This window comes from Hyperolius riggenbachi, chromosome 3 (genome assembly GCF_040937935.1).
Source record: "Hyperolius riggenbachi isolate aHypRig1 chromosome 3, aHypRig1.pri, whole genome shotgun sequence".
Taxonomy (NCBI): Eukaryota; Metazoa; Chordata; class Amphibia; order Anura; family Hyperoliidae; genus Hyperolius; species Hyperolius riggenbachi.
This window is the reverse complement of record NC_090648.1, coordinates 166,264,075-166,281,803: the sequence shown is the minus strand read 5'-3', so window position 1 is coordinate 166,281,803 and position 17,729 is coordinate 166,264,075. Positions and strand designations below refer to the sequence as shown.

Here is a 17,729-nt window from a genome sequence, read left to right as displayed (position 1 = left end):
TTCTGGTGAATGCTGCCCACATTACAATTTTCTGGTGACTGCTGCCCACATTACGATTTTCTGGTGACTGCTGCCCACATTACGATTTTCTGGTGAATGCTGCCCACATTGTGATTTTCTGGTGAATGCTGCCCAAATTGCGATTTTTCTGGAGAATGCTGTCCACATTACGATTTTCTGGTGAATGCTGCCTACATTACAATTTTCTGGTGACTGCTGCCCACATTACGATTTTCTGGTGACTGCTGCCCACATTACGATTTTCTGGTGAATGCTGCCCACATTGCGATTTTCTGGTGAATGCTGCCCAAATTGCGATTTTTCTGGTGAATGCTGCCCACATTACGATTTTCTGGTGAATGCTGCCCACATTGCGATTTTCTGGTGAATGCTGCCCACATTGCGATTTTTTGGTGAATGCTGCCCACATTACGATTTTCTGGTGACTGCTGCCCACATTGCGATTTTCTGGTGAATGCTGCCCACATTACGATTTTCTGGTGACTACTGCCCACATTGCGATTTTCTGGTGACTGCTGCCCACATTGCGATTTTCTGGTGACTGCTGCCCACATTACGATTTTCTGGTGACTGCTGCCCACATTGTGATTTTCTGGTGAATGCTGCCCACATTACGATTTTCTGGTGAATGCTGCCCACATTACAATTTTCTGGTGAATGCTGCCCACATTACAATTTTCTGGTGAATGCTGCCCACATTACGATTTTCTGGTGAATGCTGCCCACATTACGATTTTCTGGTGAATGCTGCCCACATTGCAATTTTTTGATGACTGCTGCCCACATTGCGATTTTCTGGTGAATGCTGCCCACATTACGATTTTCTGGTGACTGCTGCCCACTTTACGATTATTTTCTGGTGACTGCTGCCCACATTACGATTATTTTCTGATGACTGCTGCCCACTTTACGATTATTTTATGGTGACTGCTGCCCACTTTATGATTATTTTATGGTGAAATGCTGCCCACTTTATGATTATTTTGTGGTGAAATGCAGCCCACTTTACGATTAATTTCTGGTGAAACATTGCTGCATTACGATTATTTTATGGTGAAACGCTGCCCCATTAGAATTATATTATAGTGAAACGCTGCCCCATTACGATTATTTGGCACCTATGGGAGGGGTGGCAGGGCCCCATGCAAATTTTTGCAGGGGGGCCCAATGATTTCTAGTTACGCCCCTGCTGGAAACAATATTAGACTCATGTCTCTGCTCCTAATGTTTTATTTCTTATCTGTACTACACATACAAATCATTATATCATTATTATTTTTTTCGCTTCAGTGTCTCTTTAATGCCCATATTAACAAACAGCCAAGAAGCGATATTTTTCAAACTTTTCTTAATCCCCTAAACAACATTCCTCTGCTTGATCTGGATTTTCTCCGGCTGCAGTAAAAAATCATGATGGAGCTAATAAGATGGAGCTCAAGTCAATCCAACTGTTGGATAATTGTGCATTTAAATGACTTTTGTTGAACGTGTCGTGTGTATGATCCTTTAGGGCCTGTTTCCACTATAAACAGATTATCAGAGTTTCCCATCTTGCAAGCTGCATGGGGATACGCTGCCTACCTTTTCGGTGGCATGCTGTCCAATTCGCACCTTCTTTTTTGTACTTATTCAATTGAAGAGTGCTTAAAGTTAACCCAAGGTGAGAGTGATGTGGAGACATGTTCATTTCCTTTTAAATATTGCACATTGCCTGGTTGTCCTGCTGATACTCTGCCTCTAATACTTTAAGCTATAGACCCTGAACAAGCATGCAGATCAGATGTCTATGACAAATCTGACAAGATTAGCTGCATGCTTGTTTCGGTATAAGCACAAAGTGGTGGAGATGTTTCTAAATCACCAGAAGGCAGAAAGGATGCAGCACTTGCAGAACAAGCTGGCAACTATGCTTTACAATGCGTTTAAGAGTGATGTCACAGCACAACAGAATAAAGGTGCCACTGCCAGTAATCTTCCTCCTCCTCCCATGTCCACACAGGCAAGGACAGGACGCTCTAGCGATCTCATGGTGATGTCGGACATGCGGACATTCTTTAGTCTAACGCCTCGCCTTAGCCATTCCGGATCCAGAATCAGAATCAATTTATTTCGCCAAGTGCAGCAGTTGCCGCACCCGGAATTATTTGTGGTACACATTGGCATAGAGCATAGTGAAAGAACAACAACAACAGAACATAACTAGCAAGTAGCAATACAGAAATGCATTGAAGAACCGATGCAGGCATTGAAAACATAGTAGTGCAAGTACATGTGCAAAATGAACAGACGTAGAACGTAGCAGCTGGTAGCAGCTGGTCCTTCTATTTGGTTAATTAGTCGTAGGAGCAAGTTCTAATGAAATGAAGAATTGCCCCAGGTTAAGTACATACAGGCTATTTAGGTCTGGGTGACAGACCTGCTATTTAGTTTTGCTGTGTGCATGGCTTGAGTTCAGAAGGCGCACTGCTTGGGGGAAAAAGGAGTTTCTATGTCTGGAGGTTTGGGTGGAAATAGCTCTATAGCGGTGGTCGGAGCGCATGCGGTTGAAAAAGCGACCGCCGGGGTGGAGGGGGTCTTGCGTGATCCTATTTGCCCTTGTTCTCAGCCTGGAAGCATGGAGGAGGTCCAGTGGTGGCAAGGGTGTACCGATAATTCTTTCTGTGGCATTGATAACTCTATGTTGTCTGTACTTGTCGCTTGTGGTGGCACCACTATACCAGACGATGATGGAGGAGCACAGGATAGACTCGATGGTGGCAGTGTAGAAGCTTGACATCAACTCCTGCGGCATGACAAACTTCCTTAGCTTTCTTTGGAAGAACAGCCGTTGCTGAGCCTTCTTTTGGCATTTAGTGGTGTTTTCCCTCCATCTCAAGTCATTGGTGATGGTAGTGCCCAAGAACCGAACACTTGATACTCTGGTGACCTCTGTGCCTGCGATGAAGATCGGGTCAAGTGGGGGAGGACGCTTCCTGAAATCCACAACCAACTCAACAGTCTTTGCAGCATTAAGGATGAGCAATGCCTGGACCGGCAGGTAGCCGACTCCCTGGCTTTAAAGGGAACCAGAGAGGAATGGAGCCTGAAAATAGAAAAAGATTTCATACATACCTGGGGCTTCTTCCAGCCCCATAAGCCTGGATCGCTCCCACGCCGCACTCCTCCGCTTCCTCTATCGCCGCTACCGGGTCCCGTCACTTCCAGCGGACGCGGCCAATTGTCCGCATCAAAGGGGGCTCCCTCCATACCCTTACACATTGCGGCTGCGCAGTAGGCAGCCACAAGCGTAAGTGTATGGAGGGAGCCCCTGTGATGCGGACAATTGGCCGCGTCCGCTGGCCGACTGGCGGTAATGACTGGCCGACTGGCGGTATGTATAAAATCTTTTCTGTCCTCCTCTCTGGTTCTCTTTGAGTGTGGATGTAGACACTGTGAGCAGCGATGAACCCTTGGACTACTGGGTGCGCAGGCTTGACCTGTGGCCAGAGCTGTCCCAATTTGCCATCCAACTTCTGTCTTGCCCTGCCTCAAGCGTCCTGTCAGAAAGGACCTTCAGCGCAGCTGGAGGCATTGTCACTGAGACGAGAAGTCGCCTAGGTCACAAAAGTGTTCAGTACTTCACCTTTATCAAAATGAATGAGGCATGGATCTCGGAGGGCTACTGCCTGCCCGAAGACTAAGTCAGTCCCCACACACAGCATCTCTGCCTGCACGCCGTGTGTCTGCCTTCTTCGCCACCACCAACAGGTTCCAGGACTCCAGGTGGATTCCTGAATTTTTAAGGCCGCTGCTAGTTTTCTGGTGCGTGTACATGCCTGCCTAATTTTTCTGGCTGCACTGCGGCTGCAACAACAAAACAAAAGGCATGTACATGTGTCAATTTCCCTTTGTGATTGTTACCTTGCCGCGGTGAAGGGGTTTGCGTATCACAATGAAGCAATAACCGGCTAAATGAGTGTGTTGGGGTTGGGGGGCGCACCTGACCCAAGATAAGGTTGTTGCTTCATTATGGACAGACCAAATTCAGTCACTTTTGTTCTGTCATTCAGCTACCTCAGCCTGACCATATGGGCTTTAAAACCGCCATCGCCTGAACTCTCGCCATAGTGCGCACCAGTCCAGCACGGCCGTCACTACACAAACAGCTGTTTGCAGTGCGTTACACAGTGAGTTTAGTCTGTCAGTGTGAAGCAGTACACTAATTACACTAAGGGCCCTTTTCCACTAGAGCGATTGTGATTGCTGAATCGCAAAATCGCAAATCGCTAGTGATTTTTAAATCGCTAGAGTTGTTACTTTATCATAGAAATCACGAGAAGTATTTTCCACTACAGTGATTCGATTTGGAAATCGCTAATCGCAAATCGCAATCGCTTGCTGGAGCGATTTTTACAATGATAATGCAATGCAAATGAAAATCACAAATCGCAATCACATAACACAATTAATGAAAAATCGCAATCGCAATCGCTGGCGTTTGTGATTTGTGATTGCGATTGCTAGTGGAAAAGGGCCCTAACTGATTGATGTATACACATGCAAGGTGTTTTAAAGAACTTTAGGCCTCCAATTTAGCAATAAAATGTGATTTCTGCCCCTAAACCCTGCTGTGCGTCAAATTCGGATTTTTCCCCGGGACTTTTGGCATCTATCCCACTCCACCATGCCCCCCTCCAGGTGTTAGACCCTTGAAACCTCTTTTCCATCACTTTAGTGGCCACAATTAATGTGTGTAGTTTTGAAAGTTTGCCTGCCCAATGAAGTCTATGGTGGTTCGAAAAGTTTGCATGTTCGCAAACTTTTTTTGCGTGTTCGAGGTTTGTGAACCAAAATCGGAGGTTTGCGACAACTCTACTGACCAGAAAGATCAGGACTGCCAGGAATTTGGTATTGTTTAAAACGAAAAAAAATATGGCAGCTTCCTTAGGCCCGGTTCACATTAGCGGTGGCCGTCCGGAATCGCCGTGCCGGAGCCGGACCGCTTGCAGAACGGACGGAACGGACGCACGGCAATAGCAATGAAAGCCTATGCGTCCGTTCACATGCGTCCGTTCTGCCGGACCGGATCCGGACCGGATCCGGACTCCGGCGTCCGTTCCAACATGCGCTATTTTTTGGTCCGGCTCCTCCGGCAGCCGTATCCGGGGCGGAGCCGGACTGCACCATCCGGCCAATACAAAGTAATGAGAACCGGAGAGCGCACAACACACTGGCTACAAAAACCGGACGTTCTACCCCACTTCCTATGCATTTTGGATGGGGACCACATGGAGTTCACAGAGTGGGGCAGCAGCGATTTCATGCTGGAGCTCTAGGCAGCAACATGTCTGATATAAGTCTAATAACGAGGAGGCGAACAACAGAGAATTCCCAGGTATACGAAAAATGCCTGGATCCATGGTCCCAACAGCAGTCTCTGTATCCACGGATGGTCTCCACACGTCCACCTGTCTCCAACAATGACCCCAGACCCTTCTGCTGACCTCCCAGACCCCAGGTATTTACAGGTTGTTATCTCCTTAAGAAACCGGATCCGGACCGCAACCGTGTTCACACCGCACGGAAACCGGATGCAAACGGACCGGATCCGGACCGGATCCGGATAGGAACCGTACGGATCAGGTCCGGTCCGGATACGGTGCGGTCCGGACATCCGTGTGTGAACGGGGCCTTAGATATCACAGCTCGGGTTCCTTTTAAAAGTTATTTAAACAGAACATGAAAAATTATCTCCTAGGAGAAAAAGTGAATTGAATAAGGCCTTTTACCCTTTATTTATTAATTTGAGTGACCTAACTAATTTATATACCATCCAATTGTCTAATTTTATCATTCACTGCCAGCACTTGTCCCTTTATAGATCTTTATATTTCATATATGAAAGCCCTGACTGCTGTACCTTCGGTAACTTAATTAGCTCCACACACAACACCCCTAAAACAGCTTTCAAATTCAGCCTGGATTCTCCTTAGAAGTAATAAACAGGAGCCAAAGCACTAAGGAAACACTGTTGATAACAAGAAAGGGCTCTACAGCTTGAACAGCTATTATTTCTGTTGTTTTGCAGCTGAATAAAGCAGAATTTACATCATATTGTCATGGCTGCTGTTTAGAATTCAGTGGTAGAAATTCAACCCTTAAACTAAATATAAAAATATGAGACTCCAAAATGGTTATATTTACCATAAGTACTACACATACAATAAATTGTTATTGTCAATTTTGGTTTGCTTTAATTGCAGATGTTGTACTTGCTGATATTAAAACTGACAAATAATAGCTTACCATGAAGTTATCTTTTAAACACACATTTATCAGTTATGGGCAAAGTGTTCTTTTAATTGGCTGAAGAAAACATGTAAAAAGTCCAGTAACCTGCAGCAATCCATGAATTTAATTTGTACATAATCATTGCTCCTTGTAATACCTTATTAAATATGCCATTGATGTCTTAAATTCAGAAAAACAGTCTAAATGCAAATCTATATTATATGACGGTCCAAATTAATATTAGGGGGGTAGACTATTGGTGCTATTGATAGCTTCACACAGACTGGTGATGTATATTTTTTACTATTTAAGCTATTTTTAACTTGTTCCCATTCCCCCGTAAGGCTAAAGATGAATTAAATGAGACAGATGAGAACAGAGAATCAGCAGTGAAGGAGCTTAGGGACCTGGTGAAGGAGAAAGCCAGCTCTGGAGATGACCTGTGCAAGGCTGTAGCAGAGAAGGTGTCCGCCAAGGAAGATGGCTTCTTTCTTCGATTCATCCGGGCACGTAAATTTGATGTACCCCGAGCGTATGACCTTATAAAAGGTAAGGGAGATTGTCATCTTGTTAAGTGCATTATAATGTTGGTTCAGCTGAGCCTATTATTAGTGTTGGACAAATACTGCCTAATTCAGTTCAAGAGCAATTTGGCCATACTGGGCAAAACATTTGACTTTCGGCAGAACCCAAACATGTACCGCATTGAAATGAAAGGAGATTGAAGTTGGGAGGATGCACAAGGGTCTGCCACAATCCACACAATAGCAGCTGGCAGTAGGCACTGGTACTATCACTGCACTGGTACTATTTCTTCAGATATAGGCAGATTTGGGAAGCACGCTGGAGTAGTGCTTAGAACTCTCGCCTTGTAGCGATTGGTTCCTGGTTAGAATCCCAGCCAGGGCACTATCTGCATGGAGTTTGTACAGTATGTTCTCCCTGTGTTTGCGTGGGTTTCCTATGGGTATTCCAGTTTTCTGACACATCCCAAAAACATACAGATAAGTAAATTGGCTTCCCAATAAATTGGCCCTAGACTATGATACATGCACTACACGATACATACATAGACATACGACTATGGTAGGGGTTAGATTGTGAGCTCCTCTGAGGGGTAGAGATGGCCCGAACGGTTCACCGGCAAACTGATTCGCGCAAACATCAGTGGTTCCACGAACTATATGCGAGTTCGACCCGCCCACTATACTACATCATTAGGCTAAACTTTGACCCTCTACACCACAGTCAGCAGACACATGGTAGCCAATCAGGCTGCACTCCCTCCTGGAGCCCCCCCCCCCCCCTTCCCGTATAAAAGCAGCAGTGTTGGCCATTTCCTCAATCTGTGTTCTGCGTAGTTAGTGAGAGAAGGGAGAGAGGTTGCGGCACAGATTAGGGAAAGCTTAGTTAAGCCTCATCTACACGGGTAGATGAGGCTCCGATGATCCTTATCAATCGAGCCGCTGATGCGGCTCGATTGATAAGATCCGACAGGACGGATCTTGCTTCCGCCGATTCCCTGCTCGCTCCCCGCTAGGGGACAATGGCAGGGAATCGAGCAGAAGATAAGCGGCGCCGGCGGGGACGAGCGGGCACGAGCGGGGAATCGAATGCGGTGCACGCGCGGCGAGCGGGGACGCGGCGGGTACGCGCAGGAGGCGATCCGGCGGCTAATCGAGCCGCCGGATCGCTACAACCTCTTATGGTGTAGACGGGGCTTTAGGCCCTTCTTAGGCTTGTTAGCTTGCTCCTTGCTGATACTTATTGCTAAAAAGCACCCCACAACAGCTCTTTTGAGAGCTAATGTTGTTCTTATGATCTGTGTGTGTGTGTGTGTGTGTGTGTGTGTGTGTGTGTGTGTCTCCCACTGACACTTGCATATACAGCCCTGTCAGTCAGTCGCAGCTGGCCCTTGCTAATTCCTACTGTGCCAGGCCCAACACATTCAGTGCCTACCTTTTCACTGCATGTGTGTGACAGTTGCACATTTGTAATACCAGTCGCTGCATACCTGTTCACGGTACCTGTGTGTGTGACAGCTACACGTTGTACTGATACCAGTCACTGCATACCTGTTCAGTGCACCTGCGTGACAACACGCAGTGTTATATTATATACCAGTCACTGCATACCTGTTCATGGTCCCTGTGTGGTAATACCAGTCACTGCATACCTGTTCACGGTACCTGTGTTTGTGACAGCTGCACATTGTATTGATACCAGTCACTGCATACCTGTTCACTGTACCTGTGTGTGTGACAGCTGCACATTTGTAATACCAGTCACTGCATACCTGTTCACTGCACCTGTGTGACCGCACACAGTGTTATATTATATACCAGTCACTGTATACCTTTTCACGGTACCTGTGTGTGTGACAGCTGCACATTGTATTGATACCAGTCACTGCATACCTGCTCAGTGCACCTGCTTGACAGCACGCAGTGTTATATTATATACCAGTCACTGCATACTTGTTCACTGCACCTGTGTGGGTGACAGCTGCACATTTGTAATACCAGTCACTTCATACCTGTTCAGTGCACCCGTGTGACCGCACGCAGTGTTATATTATATACCAGTCACTGCATACCTGTTCACGGTACCTGTGTGTGTGACAGCTGCACATTTGTAATACCAGTCACTGCATACCTGTTCACTGCACCTGTGTGACTGCACATTGTATTAAAGTCAGTGCATACCTTTCACTTCATCCCCCCCGATATGGACAAAACAGGCAGAGGCAGACCTAGAGGCAGGCCACCCGGCAGGTCTGTTCGAGGTCGTGCCTGAAGTGATTTCGTGCGGCCCTGGACCAAAGTACAGTGCTCAGAAGAAGGCATGTGCCATCAACTCCGAAGATTGTTAGGACGTAGTTGACTATTTAACAAAGAACACCTCATCTTCTGCAGCCACCAGCGCTAGTACAAGCACCAAATCCGCTACATTTGACACTTTGCAGGAGTTATTTGGTGGGGAATTAACTGATTCACAGCCATTATTGTTACAACAAGATGAAGGCGCTAAGCAAGTTACACCACCTCATAAGTCTGAGTTAGGCGGCACTATGGTTGTAAGGTTTGCTCCGCCCACAGCAGCAGCCAGGTGTCCATGAGGGAAATCTTTAAGTGGAAGAAGCCAATGTCTGCCAGTCACCCCCTTGCCCGGCGTCTGACAGCTGGCTTGGCGGAACTGTTAGCTCGCCAGCTGTTACCATACCAGCTGGTGGACTCTGAGGCCTTCCAAAAATTTGTGGAGATTGGGACACCGCAGTGGAAGATACCAGGCCACAATTATTTCTCAAAAAAAGCCATACCCAAACTGTACGATGAAGTTGAAAGGCAAGTGGTGTCATCTCTGGCACACAGCGTTGGGTCAAGGGTCCATCTGACCACGGATGCCTGGTCTGCAAAGCACGGTCAGGGCAGATACATTACTTACACAGCCCATTGGGTCAACCTGGTGACCACTGGCAAGCAGGAAGTACGTGGCTGTGCAGCGGACCTAGTTGTGACACCTCCACGGCTTGCAGGCAGGGCTGCTGCCATGTCCTCTCCTTCTCCTCCTACTCCTCTTCGCTATCGTCCTCCTCCTTGGCTGAGTGACAGTGCTACTCTACTGTTGCTGTGATCTCCTCTCCAGCTACACAGCCCCAGCTCCCCAGGGCCTATGCAGCATGCCAGGTACGACAGTGTCACGCCATCTTAGACATGTCTTGCCTCAAAGCGGAGAGTCACACTGGAGCAGCTCTCCTGGCTGCTCTTAACAAACAGGTGTATCAGTAGCTGACCCCGCACCAATTGGAGATCGGCAACGTGGTGTGTGACAACGGCAGCGATCTCATTTCGGCTTTGAATTTGGAAAAGTTGACACATGTATCCTGCATGGCACATGTGCTGAATCTAATAATTCAGAGATTTGTGTGTAAGTACCCAGGCTTACAGGACTTCCTGAAGCAGTCCAGGAAGGTGTGTGGGTATTTTAGGCGGTCTTACACGGCCATGGCACGCTTGGCTGATATTCAGCGGAGAAACAACTTGCCGGTGAGGCGCTTGATCAGGCGATAGCCCAACTCGCTGGAATTCAACGCTCCTGATGTTTGACCGCCTGCTACAGCAGGAGAAAGCCGTCAAACAGTATCTGTAAAGCTACGGTGAAAGGACATGCTCTGGGGCGCTGGGGATGTTCTGGCCAAAGTACTAGACAGTGGACACTCATGCGAAATGCCTGCAGGCTCATGCGGCCGTTTGAGGAGGTGACAAACATGGTGAGTCGCAGTGAAGGCGCCATCAGCGACTTGATCCCATATGCTTTCTTCCTGGAGCGTGCCGTGCGTAGAGTGGTGGATCAAGCTGTGGAGGAGCATGAACAGGAACAGAAGGAAGAGTTGTGGGATTAATTGCCAGCAGAACCAGATGTTTCCTTAACACTTGCGGCAGCACAGAAGAGGGGGGGGGGGGGGGGGGGGGGAGAAGGAAGAGTGTAGGTAAGAGGAGTCAGATGAGGAAGGTGGGGGTTTTTTTGGAGGAGGCGGAAGAACTGCAGCAGACGTTGCAGGGGGCTTGTGCTGCTCAACTTTCCCGTGGTATTGTTCGTGGCTGGGGGGAGGAGGAGAACTTGCCTGACATCACTGAGGAAGAGCAAGAGGAGATGGATAGTACGTCTGCATCCAAATTTGTGCAGATGTCGGCTTTCATGCTGTCCAGCCTGTTGAGGGACCCCCGTATAAAAAAACGAAAGGGGAATGACCTGTACTGGGTGGCAACGCTACTAGACCCTCGGTATAAGCACAAAGTGGTGGAGATGTTACCAACTCACCAGAAGGCAGAAAGGATGCAGCACTTGCACAACAAGCTGGCAAGTATGCTTTACAGTGCATTTAAGGGTGATGTCACAGCACAACGGAATAAAGGTGCCACTGTCAGTAATCCTTCTCCCATGTCCACGCAGGCAAGGACAGGGCGCTCTAGCCATCCCATGGTGATGTCGGACATGCGGACATTCTTTAGTCCAACGCCTCGCCTTAGCCCTTTCGGATCCACCCTCCATCAACGCCTCGACCGGCAGGTTGCCGACTACCCTGCCTTAACAGCGGATTTAGACAACATCGATGAACCCCTGGACTACTGGGTGCGCAGGCTTGACCAGTGGCCAGAGCTGTCACAATTTGCCATCCGCCATCCAACTTCTGTCTTGCCCTGCCTCAAGCATCCTTCAGAAAGGACCTTCAGCGCAGCTGGAGGCATTGTCAGTGAGAAGAGAAGTTGCCTAGGTCAAAAAAGTGTTCAGTACCTCACCTTTATCAAAATGAATGAGGCATGGATCCTGGAGGGCTACTGCCCGCCCGAAGACTAAGTCAGTCCCCACACACAGCATCTCTGCCTGCACGCCATGTGATTGCCTGCCCCGAGATTAAGTCGGTCCCCACACAGCATCTCTGCCTGCAGGCTGCTTGACTGCCTTCTCCACCACCACTAACAGGGTCCAGGACTGCAGGCGGATTACTGAATTTTTAAGGCCAACAAAACCAATAACAATTTTTTCTGGTGTGTGTACATGCCTGCCTAATTTTTCTGGCTGCACTGCAGCTGCAACAACAAAACAAAAGGCATGTACGCGTGTCAATTCCCCTTCCTGATCGTTACCTTGTCGCGGTGAAGGGGCTTGAGTATCACAATGAAGCAATGACCGCTATATGAGTGTGTCGGGGGGGGGGGAATAATAAGGTCATTGCCTTATTGTGGACAGACCAAATTCGATCAGCTTGGCAGTCACTGTTGTTCTGTCATTGAGCCACTTCAGCCCGACGTCCATACGGGCTTGAAAACCGCCACGGCCTGCACTCTCGCCATGGTGCGCACCAGTCCACCACAGCCGTCACTACACAAACAGCTGTTTGCGTTGCATTACACAGTGAGTTTGGTCTGTCAGTGTGAAGCAGTACACTAATTACACTCCCTGATTGATGTATACACATGCAAGATGTTTTAAAGAGACACTGAAGCGAAAAAAAAATGATGATATTATGATTTGTATGTGTAGTACAGCTAAGAAAAAAAACATTAAGATCAGATACATCAGTCTAATTGTTTCCAGTACAGGAAGAGTTGAGAAACTCCAGTTGTTATCTCTATGCAAAAAAGCTATTAAGCTCTCCGACTAACTTAGTCGTGGAGAGGGCTGTTATCTGACTTTTATTATCTGAACTGTAATTGAACTGTTTACTTTTCCTCTGCTAGAGGAGAGTTCATTACTTCACAGACTGCTCTGAAAGACTCATTTTGAATGCTGAGTGTTGTGTAATCTGCACATATTATAGAGTAATGCAATGTTACAAAAAACACTATATACCTGAAAATAAAAATATGAGAATATTTTCTTTGCTGCTAATCTTCTAGTAATTATTCATAGTACACAACCAATTCACTATATCATATATTTTTTTTCGCTTCAGTGTCTCTTTAAAGCACTTTAGGCCTCCAATTTAGCATGCAATGTGATTTCTGCCCTTAAAACACTGCTGTGCATCAATCCCTGATTTTTCCCAGGGACTTTTGGCATATATCCCACTCCGCCATGCCCCCCTCCAGGTGTTAGACCCCTTGAAACATCTTTCCCATCACTTTTGTGGCCAGCATAAGTGTTTCTAGTTTTCAAAGTTCACCTCCCCATTGAAGTCTATTGCGGTTCACGAAGTTCGCGCGAACCCAAACTTTTGCGGAAGTTCGCGTTCCGAGTTCTCGAAGCTGTTGGTAGTATATAAATAATAATAATAATAAAAAACATATAATCAACTCTTCTGCGAAGGTGCCCATACATTTAAAGATTGGCACTCAATATGAGTGCCAATATAAGAGATAGATCCCTCTCTGATTTGAATCTGATCAGATATTCCTTCCACACACTGTCCATAGATATTCAAAACATTTCAAGATGAAATCTATTGAAGATCTATGGAACCGCAGCATAGCATTGCTTGATGCAGTGCACCGCTATGGGCTGCCCGTCAATCTACCACCACTTCTGCCCCCATTCCATTAACCACCTAAAGCAGATCCGAGATGAAAAACTAACTATAACAAGTAACTTGTCTATATCTTTAAGGACCAGAGACCGCTGGTACAGAAACGGCGGAATCCCGACGTCACCGCCGCACGTCGGGAACCTAAGCCACCCACTGTGCCGTCTCTATGACAGCAGTGTTCCTGTGAGCTAGTCAGGAGCCAATGAAAGCAGCCTGTCTTTCAATGTAAGCCATTTGGCTCCTGACTCGCTCACAGGGCTCTGCCGTCATAGAGACAGGCAGCGTAAGTGAGCTGCGACGGGAGACGTCAGGGATTCAGCGGCGAGATCGACGGGAGCGACGAAAACGGCGGATGCGCGCAGCGGCGGTGAGTTGAAATCTACGCCCTGGCACAGGCCCGGATTTACGTCACAAGAGCCTATAGGCACAGATGTCCTGGCACCTTAGACTTTGCCCACCATGAACCTACAAACCCCTGCCGGACCGCACAGCAAGTGTGCTGGCTGGCCCAGCTGTCACTTTTCACTTACTTCCCTTGCCCGTCATAGGTAGCTCCAGGTGCCCCTTAGTATTAGGTAGCCAGAGGTACACTTAGTATTAAGTAGCATAAGGCAAGAGGGAGGAAGGCACTCGAGGAGCAGAGTGAGCCGCCTTTCTATCATCAGGCACCTGTAGGCATGTGCCTACAGTGTCTTATGGTAAATCTGGCCCTGCCCTAGCAGCCAGATAGCCATCAAAACAGGGTGTAGATTTCAACTACTAAAGTCCTCAAGTAGTTAAAATCTTCTATCTGGTCCATTGCGATCTTCCAATCACTTTGTTCAATCTTCACAGAAAGATGATTGAATCTGAGGGGAAAATCTATAAGTGTAGGGGCATCTTCAGGCACTCCCTTTGGTGCACAGTGCTGGTAGCCGAGTGTTTCTACGGAAACAGAAATGTTATCAATGTTTCAATGGAAGATCATAGGCAGTGTAAGCAGGGCCGGTTTTAGTAACAGTGGGGCCCACAGGCAAAACCTGGGGGCCCCAACAAATACCCCACACACACCAAAAAGCAGCATTTGTGGCTTTTTGTTGCAGACAGATTTCACCCCAGAGTCCTTGAGATGGAGATCCCCCCCCCCCCCCCAACTTAACTGTGCTCCCTGGGGCCTCTGCAATGACTTTGGCAGTGTAGTATCTTACCTTTCCCAGTGGTGGGTGCCCCTCTGTCAGTATTTTAGCTCCATTGCAGGGTCCCAGGAAAGCACAGTTATATTGGAAGAGACACCTTTGGGGCCCCCTACTGGCTCTGGGGCTCTAGGGCAATTGCCCCCTTTGTCTCTATGGAAGCGCTGGCCCTGAGTGTAAGTTAATTTACAACTTTAGCTGCAGTGGGTACAATATAAAAACAGATTATCCAAGCAGAGACAGACTGTAACTTATTATCAATATAAGCACAGTGTAAAGGTGGGTTCACACATTTGACGGATGTCATGTCACCCATGGGGGATCAGGACCTGATCCCCTTGGGTGACATCGCTGGGCTGGGCTACACACACACACGTCAACTGTGTAGCTGATGACCTGCTGTGTTGCTATATGGGGAACGACGGAGGGGAGTGGGGGGAGTGGTGCAAACAATGGGATCAGCGTCGCTGGGCGGATCACTCGCAGGTTGGGGGTTGGGGACTGCCGTACACACTACTGATTATCAACTGAGGTGGTCATTGGCAGCCGCCTCTGCCAACTGAAAGGACTTTCGAGGTGAAATGAAAAATCTATTTTTTACTCACCTGGAGCTTCTTCCAGCCCCAAACAGCCGTCTCAGTCCCTCGCCGCAGCCCCTGGCCTCTTCGGTGGTCAATCATGGCGTCGGGGGTCAGCTCTTTTGCACTTGAGCGGCTCGCGCCTGCACGTCCACGTCATCAACTACTGCGCAGGTGCAGTACGCGCCAGATGAAGTGGTCGCACAGGCACAGAAGAGCCGACCTGGTCGGCAGGCTGCCATTATTGCGGGTGGCCAGCAGGCACTCCGAAGAGGCCGGGGTTGCGGCAAGGGACTGAGACTGCTGTTCGGGGCTGGAAGAAGCCCCAGGTGAGTAACAAATAGATTTTTCATTTCACCTCGGAAGTCCTTTAAGTCAGGTGTATGTATGAGGCTAGAGAGCTTATACTGTACATACTGTTGCTCACATACCTGTATTTTAAAAAGCAGGAAAAATGCATAATGCAAGAATGTTATTTTAAGTTAAATTATAAGAAACTACCTTAACATTTTCATTTACAGTTAACCAGTCATTTATTACAATACACAGTTTACTGTGCAATGGTAAGACCAGTAGGTGGCACTAATGTTCCAGTAACTCTGGGAGTCTCAGACGTCTGTTTCATGTTGGTACTAAGTGCTTTTGGAAGGGGAATTTAGCTTTTGGAAGTGGAATTTTAGCCACAACTGTCGCTACATTTCACAGCAGCTCCCTCATAAAAGAAGCAGAATCTTTTGTTTTTGTAACGATTTTTTCACTTTGGAAATCGTAAAAAGCCCTTTCTGGCCGTAACCTTGAACAGCCATCCTGAGACCGCGTTTTATTTGTCTAATTTAACTGTACAAAATTGATAATTAGTTCCGCTGGGTTATAGCACATCATTACTGTTTACTATCTTACGAGATAAACTTTCATGTTATCTATTAAGTAGCATAGCAGAAGAAGCAATTTACCATTGTATTTTGCATGGACCAATTAGATTTCATTTTTCTACAGTGTAGTATACTTCTAATAAAAACTTTAGTTTTCTGATGGTGGAAATGAATTGCAGTTATCCATCAAATTTATTTATGTCTTTTATTTATTTATTTTACTATGCAGACATTTGCAATAAACAACATAAGAGATTTACCTTAAACTATTATTTATTATTATTATTATTATTATTTAGTATTTATATAGCACTGATATCTTCCACAGTGCTGTACATAGTATATTGCCTTGTCACTAACTGTCCCTTAGAGGGGCCCACAATCCCTACCATAGCCATATGTTTATGTATGTATCGTGTAGTGTATCAAGTCTAGGGTCAGTTTAGGCGGAAGCCAATTAACTTTTTTTTTTTGTTTGGGGGGGATGTGGGAAGAAAGCGGGGTGCCCAGAGCAAACCCACGCTGACACGGGGAGAACATACAAACTCTGTGCAGACAGTGCCCTGGCTGGGATTTTAACCAGGGACCCAGTGCTGCAAGGCGAGAGCGCTAAGCATTACACCACCGTGCTGCCCATATTCACGTACTTCAAAGAGTTCACATTTAAAAAAAGAGAAGGTATTTAGAATAGAGTACTGTGGAAAAGTTTTAGTCATTTCTAAAAGAAAATATGCTTTAAAGAGAAATACTGTGCCTTGAATATATTTTTGTAAAACAAAAAAACCTATATTAAGTTACTTTTTTGCTGTAGATCACTATAACTGATTTTGTTGGTGTATTTGGTGCCTTTGCATGCTGTAAAGTAAAGTTAGGACCACTCCAATGCATCTTCGATAGATAAAAAATCTCTCTGTAAAGCCTCGCCTGCGGCGATCAGGTCTTCATCCCAGTTGTCACTAGCCTGACAGACATTTCACTAGCCTAGAGGCTAGGAAAGTGTCTGTTACTATGGATCCGGAAGAAGGGACGACTCATGGCGCACAATGGAGTGGCTTCCCTCAGGTGGGGGGAGTAGTAGAACAATGCATTCGAGGGTGGATCGGGCATCATACATTGCTAAAGATCCCGCATACTGGATCTTTTGGGGCTCCTATACACACTTGATACTCACCTGAGATGGTCCTTATTGGCCAAGTTTAAACCAGTGTTTGTACATAGCTCAGCTCTTGGCATTGAGACTTTAGCCCATATGCTATTCACTTTTTCTCCTGAGTTTTCTCCAATTGATATTTTCACACCATATAATTTGTGCAGTTTATGCCAAACATCCTATACAATAAAACCTAACTGTCCCTGCGCCATCATCTTTCCCTGTCTGTCCGTCCGAAGCTTTTTTGTACTGCGAATGTGCCGTTTGGACGGGAGGTCGGGCCAGGGAGCAGGGCGGCAGGGACGGATCTAGACCAAGTTGCGCCTGGGCCAAGGTCAGGTTTTGGCGCCTATGCTCTTATCCCTACTGTTTACACATAATTTGAAAACTCAATCCTTGCATGTAATCCAATCGCACACAACCCCGGTCCCCTGGAAAAATTTCCTGATGCTGAAGCGGTCCTTGGGGCAAAAAAGGTTGGTGACCACTGCTCTAAATGAAACAAACCGCCACAATGGTACTAATGAAGAGGCAAACAATCAATGCAGATCACAGCCACACGACAATCAGTAACTCGACACTTGACAGTACGGCTGCGTTTGGCGTTGACAGACGACACATAAGCCCGACGCGTCACGC

General features: G+C 46.9%; 1 protein-coding gene across 3 annotated transcripts in view; it reads left to right on the top strand.

Moving 5' to 3' along the window:
* Positions 1–17,729, top strand: part of RLBP1 (retinaldehyde binding protein 1) — an 81,524-nt gene that overhangs the window by 27,285 nt on the left and 36,510 nt on the right. For all 3 annotated transcript variants that reach the window (XM_068275192.1, XM_068275195.1, XM_068275193.1), the window contains exon 4: positions 6,636–6,840. In XM_068275192.1, coding sequence (XP_068131293.1) covers positions 6,636–6,840 — 205 coding nt within the window. The remainder of the gene's footprint in view (positions 1–6,635; positions 6,841–17,729) is intronic.